The sequence below is a fragment of the Eurytemora carolleeae genome, unplaced genomic scaffold (genome assembly GCF_000591075.1).
Source record: "Eurytemora carolleeae unplaced genomic scaffold, Eaff_2.0 scaffold508, whole genome shotgun sequence".
NCBI lineage: Eukaryota > Metazoa > Arthropoda > Copepoda > Calanoida > Temoridae > Eurytemora > Eurytemora carolleeae.
Window position 1 is genome coordinate 140,274 of NW_019396400.1, and position 16,695 is coordinate 156,968.

At 32.1% G+C, this 16,695-nt stretch overlaps 1 protein-coding gene across 1 annotated transcript; it reads left to right on the forward strand.

Moving 5' to 3' along the window:
* Window positions 1–372: 372 nt before the first annotated feature.
* On the forward strand, window positions 373–15,648 carry LOC111702475 (facilitated trehalose transporter Tret1-2 homolog). Its single transcript, XM_023474174.1, has 19 exons — window positions 373–559; window positions 2,541–2,609; window positions 2,858–2,919; window positions 3,139–3,235; window positions 4,040–4,129; window positions 5,036–5,121; window positions 5,655–5,711; window positions 6,592–6,681; window positions 8,870–8,950; window positions 9,511–9,585; window positions 10,982–11,033; window positions 11,609–11,729; window positions 12,266–12,369; window positions 13,165–13,241; window positions 13,326–13,349; window positions 13,427–13,519; window positions 14,499–14,576; window positions 15,225–15,351; window positions 15,450–15,648. Exons 1-19 carry the CDS (start codon window positions 511–513, stop codon window positions 15,491–15,493), a joined length of 1,476 nt encoding a protein of 491 aa, XP_023329942.1. The 5' UTR covers window positions 373–510; the 3' UTR covers window positions 15,494–15,648.
* The last annotated feature ends 1,047 nt before the right edge of the window (window positions 15,649–16,695 follow it).

The following is a 16,695-nucleotide window of genomic DNA, read 5'->3' on the forward strand; positions in this document are numbered from 1 at the left end:
TTGAATTTGCTTGTTTTCCTTAATTCAATTCAACTGCAGCAATGTTTATATTTATGCAAACATTTTGCATGAACACATGGCTTAGTGCCAACTAGAACTTAAAGAGATATCCAACAAAGTTAGATTTTCTCACATAAATGATTTTCGTTAAATTAGATAATAATGTACGTTTCTTTTATCTCAGCAAATAATACGCAAATGTCAATGAAAACTTTAAAAACTATTTCTAAGAAAAGAAAATATATTTTACAATAAAAACATAATTTTTGGGGAATTTTTTGGTTGCCAATTATTCTTTTTTAGTTCAAGGTTTTTTTGCTTTAAGATAATATTTGAAAAGTATCCCTTTAACCTAACGTCTCAGAGTGATGTTCAGTCTGAGATAAACTAAGGCATAATTTCTTACGGCTCGTCACTTGAATTCTATTTTTGTAGAATATTGAGAAACTTGATTGAAATTTGATCGTTTGTGATTGTACGGTGTTAAAGAAAACAAGTTAATCAGTAAACATGGGAGAAGAAGGGAGTGTAATACCACAGGTTTTAGCAGCTCTCGGAGGTACCTAGAGAAACTAAACCTTACACTGACTGAGCACAGTCTAAAATCAAAGAAATTAGCCATTTTTTACGTGTTAATCGTTCTTCTTTTCATACTCCATCCTTACTTAATCCTAACTTCTTCTTTACTCCATCTCATCTTCATCTTTACGTCATTCTTTTTCTATCCTTACTTTACCCTAACTTCTTCTTTACTCCATCTCATCTTCATCTTTACTTCATTCTTTTTCCATCCTTACTTTATCCTAACTTCTACTTTACTCCATCTCATCTTCATTTTTACTTCTTTCTTTCTCCATCCTTACTTAATCCTAACTTCTTCTTTACTCCATCTCATCTTCATCTTTACTTCATTCTTTTTCCATCCTTACTTTATCCTAACTTCTACTTTACTCCATCTCATCTTCATTTTTACTTCTTTCTTTCTCCATCCTTACTTAATCCTAACTTCTTCTTTACTCCATCTAATCTTTATCTTTACTTCATTCTTTTTCCATTTTAACTTTATCCTAACTTCTTCTTTACTCCATCTCATCTTCATCTTTACTTTATTCTTTTTCCATCCTTACTTTATTCTAACTTCTTCTTCACTCCATCTCATCTTCATCTTTACTTCATTCTTTTTCCATCCTTACATTATCCTAACTTCTTCTTTACTCTATCTCATCTTCATCTTTACTTCATTCTTTTTCCATCCTTATTTCTTTTAAATTCCATTTCATCTCCATCATAACTTCATCCGTACTTAATCCTTGCTTCTTTTTTTCTCCATCTCAACTTTATACTCACTCCAACTCATCTCCATTAATTCTTCATCCGTACTTAATCCTTGTTATTTTTTTTCTCCATCTCAACTTTATCCTTACTCCATCTCATATCCATCATTACTTCATCCGTACTTAATCCTTGCTTATTTTTTTCTCCATCTCAACTTCATCCTTACTCCATCTCATATCCATCATTACTTCATCCGTACTTAATCCTTGCTTCTTTTTTTCTCCATCTCAACTTTATACTCACTCCAACTCATCTCCATTAATTCTTCATCCGTACTTAATCCTTGCTTCTTTTTTTCTCCATCTCAACTTCATCCTTACTCCATCTCATATCCATCATTACTTCATCCGTACTTAATAATACTTTACGCCATCTCAGCTTTATCCTTACTTCATCTCATCTCCTGTATGCTATTGCTGTACCTTCATGTGTTGATCATTTTTTACGAATTACGTTCCTAACTACTTTAATTTTTTGTTCCTAATTCCTAGTTCCTTATTCTTTTCCTAACTTGTAACTTGCTGAATGTTCCTATTTCTAACACTGTGTCCATAGACCCTAAATCCCTGTCTACTTTTGTTCCTAATTTCTTAACAATCTTTTTATTGTTCCTCAGATTATGTATTTCATTTATTATTCTTATGTTCTTAGTGCATGTATAAACTCCTAGTCTTTTTGCTTGTTCCTAGCTGGCTCAATAGTCAATGTTCCTCATTTGATGTTCCTAATCTAATTCTTCCTTGTTTGTTCCTAACTCGCCCAACATTTGTGTTATTGTATTGTTCCTTTTTATAAAGCTATAATGTTCCTAGTTCTTTTAATTTTTGTTAACCTTGTTCCTAAAATCCTAAGTTGCTTAACTTACATGTTTGTTTCTAATTTTAAATACGTATCTTCTTATCTATGATTTGATATACCAAGTTCTTTGTTTTTCTATTTTATATCTTTATATAACTTGTAAAAGTGGCACATACGATTAATCAAATTAAGAACATTATTTAATCAAATCGGGAACATTTTTGCCTCAAAATCTTAGAGGGGGGTCCGTCAGAGGGGTGTGAAGGTACCCCCGCCTCCCCTTGTGTCCTACCTTGGTTGCATTAAATGACAAGCCCTATAAATGATGTTGAAACGTTTAATGAAATTAAAAATATGCATGACGAACATTATTAATTATCGCTATTATAAAAAACTTTTTTTTTCAGCCACCCTTGGTGCTTTCTCTCTGGGTACTGTACTAAGCTGGCCAGCCCCCTCTCAATCGTATATTCAAGGTAGATAAACAGCTGTTTATACATTGGGACCAATAACATTTTGGAATACGAATACGATATTTCAATTTGGTTTACAAAGTACCGTGAAATTCAAATTATTAAGTGAAATCAGGAAACTACGCAAATGCTTTGCTTTATGTTCCTCACACCTTGAGTCTAAAAGTCGTCTTCCTATTTCACAACTTTATGGGTCCCACCGTAGGTCGTCTTTTTAAGTCCTGACCTAATATAATACAATTTGTCTGTAGCTGGAGCTGATGGAACTTGCAAGGTAGACTTCGAGTGCTTAACAAAGGACGAATGGAGTCAGGTGAGAAACAACGACGACATTTAAAATCGTGGAAGCAAATTGTTAATATTTTTTTATTCTTATCAACTTCGCATGCAAACTTTTAATACAAACAATGTTATTAAATAGCTATCGAGATTAATAAAATCTTAAAGTCGTCTTTAGTAAGACACACTTTAACTTTGGAAAGACGACATTTATTGAATTTATTTTACACAAACTAACTTCTATTGTTAATAGGTCGCTGCTCTGAGCAACATTGGAGGAGCAATAGTTCCCGTGGTGGCTCTCTTCTTGTTTCCATTTATTGGAAAGAAATGGACAATGATGTCTTTAGGGAATATATTAATCAACATAAAAACAAACATGGACATTAGTAATTTATTCTTTATAGAACTGGAATCAATAAGACATTTGATTTATAAAAAAAATAATAAACTTAATTTTTCTTCTTAGTTTATTTTTAACCTACTTCCTTCATATAAAGAACACATATTAAAGCATTTACCTAAGCAACGGAGTTACTTTCGTTTTCTATTTCAAAACGGATGGTTTACGGGCTTGGCTTTGATTCAGGATAACTCGTACATTTCTGCACGAAATTCAAGCAATAATATAGCCTGGATTTATTGCTATTGCTTTTAAAAAAAAATAGTATTTTGTACAGTGAAACCCTTAATAACGAATACATCGGAAGAATTTATCAAATGTCGTCTTGACAATTTTTCAATGAGTTTTATACTTTATTTCGTAAATTTCAGTATTTGCGAAAATAAATAAATAGCCATGAATATGCGGGAACAATTTTAAAGAGTTCCATATAATCATTTAATTAAAAAACTAAATATCTGCAACATTCCATTATCAGAAAGTGAAGAATACGACATTTGATGAATCCTTTGATGTATTCGCTATTAAGGGTTTCACTGTATTTTGTTACAAATCGGAAAATACGTTGAAAATTCCTTTAAGATTTAAAGTTTGTACACTAAAAGGAAAACATGTGGCTGGCTGCCATACCCTTATCTTAATTATTTGTGTTTCTTCAAAACAAACAAAGAATTATCAAGAGAGATAAAATTGCTTCAGAAAAATGCAGCAAATCTTTTTTTTATTTATTGATTAATTAATTGAAACGCAGTTATTCCATTTATCGCTGGTTGGGTTCTGCTTATCTTCTCAACTCAGCCCTGGATGTTCTACTTAGGTCGTCTTCTTACTGGATTCTCAGGTAGAACAAGGTCGTCTTCTCATGTAATATATGTTGTATAGGTCGTCTTCTTACGGGATTCTCAGGTAATACACAAATCGTCTTCCTTCTAGATTCTTAGGTAATACAAGGTCGTCTTCTTACTGGATTCTTAGGTAATACACAGGCCGTCTTCTTACTGGATTCTCAGGAAGTACACACTACACAGATCGTTTTCTTACTGGATTCTCGTGTAATACAAGGTCGTCATCGTACTGGATTATCGAGTAATATTTATTACATAGGTCGTCTTCTTACTGGATTCTCAGGTAATCAAGGTCATCATCTTTCTGGATTCTCAGGTAATACAAGTCCGTCTTCTTGCTGGATTCTCAGGTAATATATTTTATAAAGGTCGTCTTCTTATTGGATTCTCAGGTAATACACAGATCGTCTTTTAACTGGATTCTCAGGTAATACAAAGTCGTCTTCTTACTGGATTCTCAGATAATAAAGGTAATATGGGTCGTCTTCTTACTGGATTCTCAGGAAATATAAAGTCGTCTTCTTTCTGGATTCTCAAGTAATACAAGATCGTCTTCTCATGTAATATATGTCATATAGCTCGTCTTCAAACTGGATTCTCGTGTAATAGAAGGTCGTCTTCGTACTGGATTATCGGGTAATATTTATTACATAGGTCGCCTTCTTTCTGCTTCTCAGGTAATATATAGGTTGTATTCTTTCTGAATTCTCAGGTAATATATAGGTCGTCTTCTTTCTGAATTCTCAGGTAATATATAGGTCGTTTTCATTCTGAATTCTCAGGTAATACACCGGTCACCTTCTTACTTGACTCTCAAGTAATACATATATCGCCTTCTTAGTTGTTTCTCAGGTCTTCCTATTTCACAGTTTTATGGGTTTCACTGTAAAATCCTTTTTAAGGTGGAGCCTTTGCCATCGCCGCTCCCTCGTATTCAAACGAGATCGCTGAACCAAGAATTCGTGGCGCTCTTGGCAGCCTCATGCAGGTATATAGAAGATCATAGAAAAATGCACTTAAATCGTGATTTAAAATGTAATATAAAAAACGATTTCCGGTAAACTACAGGCCTTGGTTAAAAGTCCAGAGAGTCTTAACATTAGAACCCATGTTCATCCACTAAATGTAGATTTATCGTATTTGCTATTTTTTACTCTTTTGTAAGGCTTTATATTTTTAATAGTAAAGTATATGTAGTATTAGTATATACAAGTAAAACGGTTGACTTCGTTGAACTAGTAGTAGTTTTACGTCAATTAAATAACAAAAGGAGTTTTAAGTTATTATATTTTTTTTAAATCTTTCTGTGGGATAGTTTCTTTGAATCTTATCTCATGGGGCATCTTTTTTTCGAATACTCGTAAAACACAAACGCGGAATGTTTTTTCATGTTTGGCCTTTTTGCATATTCTAGACGTAACGTTTTGGTCCCTTTGCAGCCTTTGGGGCCTCAAACGGCCTAACCTAGCCTAGAGTTTTTCATGGCATCATATTTTTGTTTTATGAGATTTATATTCCTAGTTGATGATTTGCCTGGGAATACTGTTTATGTTTGTAGCGGGGAAAGCAAACTGGCAGGTAACAGCATTACATTGAAGAAACTAATCGTCGACAGGGGATTGGCAAATTTGAAGGAAATGGGGGCAAATTGTTTTTAAATGATGATAAAAAAATAGGGGGCAAAATTTGTTTTTACATTAACTTTTTAGGGGCAAATGCGAGTGGGAAAGGGGCTTTTTTATGTTTGGGGCATTTAGTTTTGGAGGCGTTTGCTAATGGGGGCAACTTTATATTTTCTTGTGGCAATTTTATGAATATTAGGGTCAATCAAAGTAAAATTGTGGGCAAGTTGAAAAGATTTTGGGGGCAATTTTAAAATTATTGGGGGCAAATGTGTTAGTGTAATTTGAAAATGTTTTTTTTTACAATTTGGGGCATTTTTTAAAGTTAGGGGCAGAAAGTAATTTTGGGATCGAGAAAATCAGCTATTTTGGGAATTATATGGACCCCTGATCGTCGATGATTTTGACGTTATTCATAAAATTCAAATTTAGACAAGTTTCTTGATATATTTGACAAGGCGTAGAAATGTTAGACCAAATTTTGGCATTCTCAAGACTTTTGGTTTTTGGTGTGAATGGTTATTTACGGGATACATCCCAAATTTACGGGATTGGGAAACCTCCCAAATTTACGGGATTGGGATACATCCCAAATTTAGGGGATTGGGAAACATCCCAAATTTACTGGATTGGGATACATCCCAAATTTACGGGATTGGGATACATCCCATATTGTTTTCTTAAAAATAATGTCACGTGGAACATGGACGATGTAAAAGAAGTTGCTTAATTTCCATGTTTATTTGGACACCCTGTATTTTTCTTGAATATATAGATATTCGGGACACCCTGCATCTTCCTTGCATATATAGATATTCTAAACTTGCCTGTTACAGGTAATAACTGGAGTGTGTATAATTTTCCCAACCCTAATGGCAGTCTCTCTCTTTTGGTTTCCTAGATCACCTAAGTTCCTCATTCAAAAGGTAATTTTTAACCTTTTTTACCTTAGCTGGAAACTTTTAAATAGAAGAAATTAACTAAAGGCGATTAAAAAAATAAGCCACTCCCCGGCCAAATTTTTTAATCTTTATATCTTTGCATTCTGATGGTGTATTTTGATATTTTAAACCTAAATTATTTAATCTAACAGAATTTATAGGACTACAAAATTGGGTTGCAAAGATTTAGAATTTAAAAAATCAGAGCTTGTGGCAAAGACTCAATTCTTTTGCAGAGTTGACCGGAGAGAAATCAGTTATCCTCGAAATCAAGAAACTCAGATAATTTTCAAAAGTTTCAAGCTCCTGGTTTAAAGATTTAACTTATTATTATTTTTGACTGGTACGTTTAAATAAAAAATATCAGATCTGGAAATGGTGGATCAAGGACTTTCCATAAAATGATTGAAAAACTACAGTTTAACTAGAAAACTCTGGAATAGGAAGTCAAGTTATGAACATAAGGCACATTGTGCAGTGTAAATAGACGCATTTCACTTAATTACTTACTATAATATAGCTATTTGTTGTGTCACAACATCAAATACACTTAAGTGTTGCTTCAATGTCGTCTCCTATTCTACAGTTTTCTGCGGAGAGCGAAAAAATTATTTTTAATCTCCACTTTGAACATTTAATCAGGGTTCGCTCAAAGATGTTCTAAGAAGTATTTACACGCGAAGAATCTAAAAAGGATATAAGTTTTTGCCACAAACACTGATTTTCTAATCCTTGCATGTTGTAGACCTTAGATTTTTAAATTTATAAATTCTGTTAAATCAAATAAGCAAAGTTTGAAATATCAAAGGTCTGCGACATTGGATGCAAAGATATAGGGTATAGAATAGGGTTTCCACCGGAATTCCGGGTTACGGTTTACGTACGGAAATGATCCGAAATTTTTTTCCATTTCCATTATGGAAAAGGTTCCGGAAAACCGGAATTCCGGAACGATTTTTTTCCGTAAACCGGAAATTTCCGGGACGTTGTTCTGGAATTACGGAACGTTACGGAATAGAGTTCCGGAAAATTCCGGTTTACGGAACAATTGTTCCAGAATTTTCCGGAAAAAGGTTCCGGAAAACGTTGAAGACATCTTAAACTTATGTAAAAGATAAAACCAGTAAGTAATATCTACAGAATAATAGAATGTGCGCCTGGTGTAGCTGTAGTCATGTACAGCAATCCTTGAGTCTAATTAATCTTGTTACAAAGGAAATAGGTTAAATAGTAACTTATAAAATCACTTTTAAATTGGTCTGTATACAGTATAGTATATACTACGTAATTGCCGTGTCTCATGTTCATTGAACTATTTAGAGTCATAATTTAAGTCTAATAGTCGTCCTCCTATTCCAGAATTTTCTGGTTCTCACTCTATTTATATACTTTGCTCGTCTGTTTGTTTGTCCGTTTGTATCCAATAAACGTCCAAACAGCTGAACCGACCGAGCCCAACATTTGTGAGGCAACTCACATGGCCCAAGGGAAAACAATTTATGCGGGAAAAAACGTCGAAATATATTATTTTTTATTTACCAGTTTAAAGCCTGTAGTTTTTATAAACTCTTATTTATATGGTTAATTTCATCCCATCCTGATCAAATACGGAGGGGGAGGGGGGGGGGCATAAGCCTATCCGATGACCCTCTTGAAAAATAAAAACTAATTTGTCAAAAAATATTGTGGGGAAAAGTGAACTGAAAACTGTAACTGAAAAGTAGTCATGATGAACTATAGTGAAATATTTGTGAATATATAATTGTAGAACTAAATGCGTATTTAATGTATGCCAACTAATAAGTTTTAACTTTTAATGTTTTAACATTGCTTTCTATGTCTAATATTGTGTTAAAATTTCCGGTTTACGAAATGGAAACTGGTAATTTTACGGTTTACTTCACGTAAAACTGAAAAATTTCCGGTTTACGAAACGGAAACTGGAAATTTTACGGTTTCCATTCCGTAAACCGGAAAAATTTCCGGTTTACGTAACGTAAACCGTAAACATTCTGGTTTCCATTTGATCCGGAATTATCCCGGAATTCCGGTTTACGCAACAAATTTCCGGATCATTCCATTTCCAAAATGGAAATTATTTTCCGGAAAAACGGAAACCCTAGTATAGAAATTATGATTTTATGGCAAAACTCAATTCCTTTATATTATCTAGGGTGACATGGAAGGAGCAAGGAAGTCTCTTCAGTTTTTCAGAAAAAAGTCCAATGTTGAAGATGAACTATCTCAAATTCAGGTTTAGTGTAAAAAATTAATCATAATTTTATTCAAATTGAATGAAAGATAAATAAAAAGATAAAAATCATTTCAAAGAAACATCCAGTTATATTTTTATATTGGATGATTAAATCAATATTGAAATTCAAGTTTTGTAGTACACAAAAGCAAATAAATTTTATGTTTAATCATAGCTGATCAGAAAAAAAAGATTTACGTTTATATCAGAGATGATCAGAGAAATATTATGGTTTAGGTTTAGATCATATAGATGATTAAAGAAATATTATGGTTTAGGTTTAGATCATATAGATGATTAAAGAAATATTATAGTTTTGGTTTAGATCATAGATGATTAGAGAAATAATATGGTTTAGGTTTAGATCATAGATGATTAGAGAAATATTATGGTTTAGGTTTAGATCATAGATGATTAGAGAAATATTATGGTTTAGGTTTAGATCACGGAAAATTAGAAAAATAATGCAAGGGCGAATTTAGAAAAATGTTAAAGAAAGGACAAGTTTTCAAGGAAAAACAAATTCACTATAAATAACATTTTAAAAAAATCTGTGACAGGAAGAAGTCTCAGATCTCCTTAAAATTGGAACAATTTCTCCGATAACAATGGTCACTCGTGGCGTTTATCTGAAGGTAAAAATATTTTCTAAAAAACAAAACAATGTTTAAATTACAGGCACTTTCCATTTATCAAGGAAAAGGATAGTTTTAATGGAAAAAAATTAAATTGAAATCTGAATCTATTGTTGTCAACCGAGTTTTGTGGATGCATTGCAGGGTAGCAGTTAAAACTTAGATAATTCAATTGATTTTTAACAAACAATTTTTAAAAAACAATCTATTTATGTTAAAATTACAGGCACTCTCAATTTATTAAGGAAAAGGATATTTTTAATTGAAAAAATTGAAATATGAATCTATTACTGTCAACCGATTTTTGTGTATGCATTGCAGGGTATCAGTTAAAACTTAGATTATTCAATTGATTTTTAACAATCCTAGTATCTTTAAATAAATAATTAAATAAATTAAATAAAAATGTAAGTCGAATAATTGATAATAAATAATTAAAATAATTTTATCATAATTATCTATACAATTGTATCAGAATGGATTTTTTGTTCTCAGACGTTACTGGAGAGTTTAAACAAGGGTCACCCTCGTTATAACTGTCCGGTAATGTATACGTATCATGTACACGAACCTCTGATCCTTTAGTAAAAGTAAATTCAACCTAAAGTCTGACCGCTTCAATCTTGTTGCACCGCCTAGTCCTATTGAGTGTCTGCTTTATTTACACCAAAGAAATATAATGTAAAGATAGTTATTTCAGAGGTGTACGCATTTTTATAGTACTGCAGTGTACTGTCTTTGGGCGGTAATGTAAACACAAGACAGATGTCACAGCCTGACATGGGAACCATCTTTCGCATAAAAAATCATTGAAATATTCTGATCATAGGAAACTATTATGTGAATTATCAAAATTTTAAAAATTAAATGCTTTTATCCTCCTCGGATACTAGAGTAAAACTGATCCATCTATTCTTGTTTACAAACACCGCCCACAGAGAATTGGTTTCAATATTTACGCAGAGAATATGCAAAAGCAATTAACTTTCCTTACTACCTTGATTTACACTATGTCCGGCGATACGGTACAAACTAGGACTGGAAAGGTTGACCCGGCTTGGAAATTCAAATGTACTACGGCCGCCCGCTCCGACTTATAATGGTACACTTAAAAGCTTTCCCAGATCAAAGCTGAAGGAGATATTCATCATCTTCTCTTTGAAAATTGATTATTTTCAATTGTTAGGTCTCTATTGACTTGCGGATTTTTTATTTCTAAAACAATTATGGAAATTTTCAGAATTGAATATTTTTCAGGCAGAAAAACGACTTGAATAGTCAGATAATATTGTTCAAGGATACCGTTGTGAATGAGACAAGCTCTTGTCTAAATTAAAGGCCAGTGGGAAACTTGGAATTAAAATTTAAAAAAAACTTAATATCTTGTATTTTTTAGCCATTCCTGGTTTCCTTGTCTCTAATGGCTTTCCAACAGTTCTCATATTATAAAATAAAGAAAACTAAAAAAAGGACGGAGATAAAATTTAAAGGGTAAAACCTGAGTATATACCAACCTATTTAAAGACCAATGTACAAAGATACATTATTTTTATAGTATGTTTTTTTCATATCTTTGATCAAATTTGATACTAAAAATAATGCCTAAGATTTAAAATGTACAAATTTTATAGTTTCAGCGAAAGGAATTGAGTCTTTGCCACAAATCCCAATTTTCCAATACCTATATTTCTAAAACCAAATGATGTAAACCTTTGATATTTCGAACTTATATTGTTTGATATAACAGAAGTCATAGTTTGAAATATCTAAGGTCTATATCATTGGGTTGTTAAGATATAGGATTTAAAATTCAAACTTTGTGGCAAAAACTCAATTCCTTTACAACCTAAAGCTTTTGAAGACCCTAGTCTTAAAGAGCGAAAAAACTAAGGAGGTTGGGTTTTACTAAACTCAAGGTCATCCAAATCCTGGGATTGACTTCAGCTTTACTTGGGTCTAAGCAGACGCAAAGACCGAGTCTTACTCGAGTTTAAGATTTTAAAATCTCAGCTCTGTTGATAAGTGAAAAGAAACCTAGCTTATGTTCAGGATGCAGGGAGTGAGATAGATGAGAACTTAAGTTCTATCCTGGTTGGTATTGTTCAAGTTTTAGGAACTGGATTAGCCATCCTTATTGTAGATAGGTATTTTCAAGGCACTATATACAGGAACACCCAACTCAGACATACGCATATTATGTACTGTACACTGTGGGAGGAATGTAAACAAACACAGTGCCCTCACAGAAGTTGAAGGGAAAAGATGTGATATTACAGTGCAACAAAAAAAACAAGTTAATATATCAAGTTTTGGCTTTCTGGCAAGATGGAAAATACAATAGCAATATATTTTTATTCCACCCCTTAAGCCCTTTTTCCTAAAAAATGATGCGTTGCCCCTGAATTCTTTGTTTTAATCTCCTCCCACTGCAGTACACAGATTTGACGCATGAGATATGGCTGTTCATGGTCTAGATATTTTTGGGTATTGTCACAGATATTTAAATGTTTGATGACCGGTCCAACCCACACTCCATACACAGCACAAATATTTCATGAAACATATTCTTTAAATATTTTTCCGCTTCCCGCAAATTAACAAATAATAGATGAAAACATATAGTACTTAAATTGAGAAAAAAGCTGAACATGGTCGTCACCTAACCTTGAAAATGCTGTAGATTTGGTCGTAAACTGCTTCTGGCCTCTTCTGCTATACTGATGTGTATTGCAACAAGCTTACTTGGGGTCTTCTTCTTTCTCAAGGAAAATGTTAGTGATCCAGGTGAAAGAAGTCTTAGAATTTTTTTCTTATAATTCTCTAAAGAAGGATCTGTCGATCTAATATTAAATGAAAAACTACGGTTCCAATTCACAACGGTACCCATTTCAAATTTGCCTTAGCCAAATTATTTTAATCATTGTTTTTTCTTTGTTCTACTAAAGGGAATGTTCGCGAAAAATTAAAGGGGTATAGGCTTAATGCGATAAAAAAGCGCTTTTGATCGCTTCTAATCTTACTTCTATCTGTTGCGTCTATTAAGGAGAAAATTGTTAAAGACGTCTCATACCGAATAACATGGCGTCCATACAAATTCAGAAAGATGCAACATACGACTTAGACCGTAAAAAAATCTATTTAATTTCAAACAAATCATTCAGATATTATAACTTATGGTCATCGATTATCTTTCGCTCCATTTGTAAATAGTTGATTTTTCATCAGATGTTTACTTTTAATTTTTTGTTTGTGATAAAATATTATCATGTACAAATTAAATGCCAAAGATAAGAAGATTTTGAAATTCAGATTGATACTAAAAACTAACAAACAAATCTTTTTAAATAAAGATTAAATACCTTTTCAAATATATATCCGTCTATGAATTATGATTTCACACAAAACGTAAAATAATCATTTGAATTTGAGATAATTAATTTTTCAAATTAAGTAATTTTGCCGAATTTTGTAAAAATAAATTTTATTCTCGAAAATTAAAGTTTTTATCTATAAAATCTACTATTCGAATGCTTCGGATGGAAAAAAAAACATTTTTGGACGAAGCTGTTTTTGTTTTAGAGAATGGTGCCAACAGCACGTTAACATTTTCTTCAACAATATCACCAGAGGCAGGAGTAGAAGGATATATTTCACAAGTAAGCGTTTTTACATTTACAAAAAATAAATACTCTTAATTTTTTAATTCTGTATAAAATTTCTTAATTACGTTTTATTTTTAGGAGACATTGAANCCCCCCCTAAAAGTATCAATCTTAAAAAAAAACGTATTATTGAATTATTTTAAACATGAAGTTTCAATGATACAAAAATATGACACTGAAACAGTTTGATGCTGTACATTGCTGGATTCTCTATTGGATTTGGACCCCTGCCTTGGGTCATGAACGTTGAACTTTTCTCATCTGAAGCTAGGGTAAAATGTTTATTATTGTTGTTGTCGATCAGCTGTTTTTTAATGATTTTTCCCAGCAAACCAAATAACGTTGCAAGAATGTAAGTAATATACAGAAAGTAGTAATCACTGTCTGTTTGTATGTCCGATCATATCCCATGAACCCCTGGACCGATTTGCCTCGTCAGATTGGGGAACCAGGGGAATTTTCTCAGCTTGGTTTTAAGATTCTGAGTAAAGTGGGTTAACTGTTATAGGAAGAAATAGCTAAAATTGTAATTTGCAATCAAGTGCGGGTAAATGGCTGAAGTAACTATAAGAATCCTGATTAATACAGGGTTCTCAAGCTAGTAACAAAATAAATTAGCAAGTAATTATTCTTTAATAACTGCATCTCAAGAATATTTTTGCAATCTCAATATTGCAACAATACAACACAAACTCTTGAATATCTCTAGTATTTATTTTATCTTTTTATCTAGGAAATCTAAATGATATTGCAATATAATAATTGTAACATAATAATCATCGCATACAGGGTGTCCCAATAAACATGGGAATTGAACAAATTCAAGCTTGTCTTTGTTTAGAATTAGCTAAGTAATACCTGATTTCAAAGTCATAATAATAGCAACATCTGCTAGAGAATTTATCTAATAAAATGGAGAAAGGCTATAATGCTTGTCTGGAATGTCTCTGCAAGATGAACAGTGAAAACAGACAAGTTTAATTTGTTTGTTTATGGAAATTTATTGTTTTACTGAGTACAAACATATGCAATTAATAATAAATAATAATAATAATAATAATAATAATAATAATAATAAAAATTCTAAACTCTAGCAGATGAAAATCCTATGAATTACAGCTTTCTCAGTAGGTTTCACTATACTAAATAAAAAATCATTTAAAAAGATTTCAAAATTGACACTCAATTCCCATGATTAATGGGACAGCCTGTAATAAAAAACATTGAACTTGTAAATGTTATTTTATGCAGGTACCAGCAAATGCTGCATGCGGTTCTTTAAATTGGTTGTTTTCCTATCTTGTTGTGTCTACAGTTCCAGCTCTACAGGTGAGTTATACAAAACATGAAACTCCTTACTCCTCAAAATTTCACAACAAAAAAGTGTACAAACAGTCCACAGGGCCTAGTTAAATTATTTTTTTATTTTAAATCCAAGTTAATAAAGTTCTTAATCACACCTGAAGGGCATGGTTATCTAGAGCAATTATTTTCAAATGCAACCTTTCGATATCGTCTTCTTTTGTCAAGACGACATTTTATAACATACAGGGTGTCCCAATATACATGGGAATTAAATGACAACTTTTATAGTCTTTGTTCCAAGCGGGATTATTTCGTAAACATAAATTTGTAGCATCATAGTTAAAACATTAAACATCAGTACTTGTCTCAAAATTTCCAAAATGTGGTCTACCATTTTTTTTACCTTTTTAATTGACGGAAATATTAGGAAATTTGTCCAGATTCCAGTTTGATAAAAAAAACAACTGTTTAAATGTTAATGTCTCCATCAATTATAAATATACAAAGAAGGTAGACCCCAGTTTGGAAAGCTCATTAGACTCTTATTCTTTTTTAATGCACTTTATGTCATTTATCATGTATAGTAAATCAAAGACGATATTCAAGTCGTCTCTCAATTCCCATGTTTATTGGGACACCCTGTATAAAAATATAAATTTTTCACTATTTCAGGATGCAACCAGCGCATCCTTTTTATACTTCCTGTTCTCCGGGGTGTGTTTGCTGGGCTTTTTTTTTGTAATCTTTGTGTGCCCAGAGACCAAGGGGAAGACAGAGCAGGAGATGAAAGATCATTACAGTTGAACATAACATTATTATAAATATAAATTTATAATTAATAAAAAAATACTTAGAATATAGTTTACTATAGAATAATTCAAACTTTGAATTTTTTAGGTCTGTCTGAATATAAAGCTGTAACCCAAAAAGAACAATGCTGATCCTGTAAAAAAAAAAATATTTTGAAAGCAATGAAAAAATATGAAGCTCTTGAAAGGATTTCAAAGGACATCCCTAAACCTTTTGGAAATTCAACTAACTGGTTGATTTTGTAACTGTAGTTTTAAAGATGAAAAAAAGAATTTTCTAAAAAGTATTTGCATGAAAGCAAAAATGTTTTAAAAATATAATCAATGACAATGCATGGATGCATGGATATTGCAGTGGCTTAAGGATGGATGTGGGGGGGGGGTGGTTGACAAAGAAGAAATAATTTTTAAAAAATGGTTGTTTTAAGTTCTTGAAATTAAAGCATTAATAATAATTGGATCAAGACCATCAACAAATTAAATGTTTGCAATTTATGGCACATGGTAATATTTGTAAAAAATATAAACATTTCTTAAACCCTTTTTTTGAACCTCCCTGACACCATTGGAATTTGATTTCTAAAATATAAACATTTCTTAAACCCTTTTTTTGAACCTCCCTGACACCATTGGAATTTGATTTCTAAAATATAAACATTTCTTAAACCCTTTTTTTGAACCTCCCTGACACCATTGGAATTTGATTTCTAAAATATAAACATTTCTTAAACCCTTTTTTTGAACCTCCCTGACACCATTGGAATTTGATTTCTAAAATATAAACATTTCTTAAACCCTTTTTTTGAACCTCCCTTACACCATTGGAATTTGATTTCTAAAATTTCTTAATTGGTTTTGATTGGATAGCCTCGATAGCCTTAAAGGTTTGTTGCATCCAATATTTTGAAGATATTCTATATTTTCATTATGTTATGTAGGTCAATTTAAATTAAATAGTTTTGGTTCCTTCAACATTAAAGTATTTCAGTGATTAAAAGTTTTATACGGGCCGTCACAGGGGGCTTACGTGCGGGTGCCACCCCCCTCCTGTGACTTGTGAGATCAAATGTAAGGTCAAGTTAGTGCTATTTCACTGAGTAAGAGGGTTTCGCTCAAAATTTAAGACAGGGTATCGTTCTGAAAACCAGTTTTTAAACCCTGGTTTCACGGATGGGTTAGACAGTTATGTGTTTTTTTTGAAATATCATTTTATTTAGTTTCTTCATATTCTCCTCCATTTTTCATCGAATCTCTTAAATCAAAATCTACACAAATGTTAAGACCCCAAAAGGAAACTCGAAGTTTCGTTCAAGGATACTCTTTTAAATTTCGGG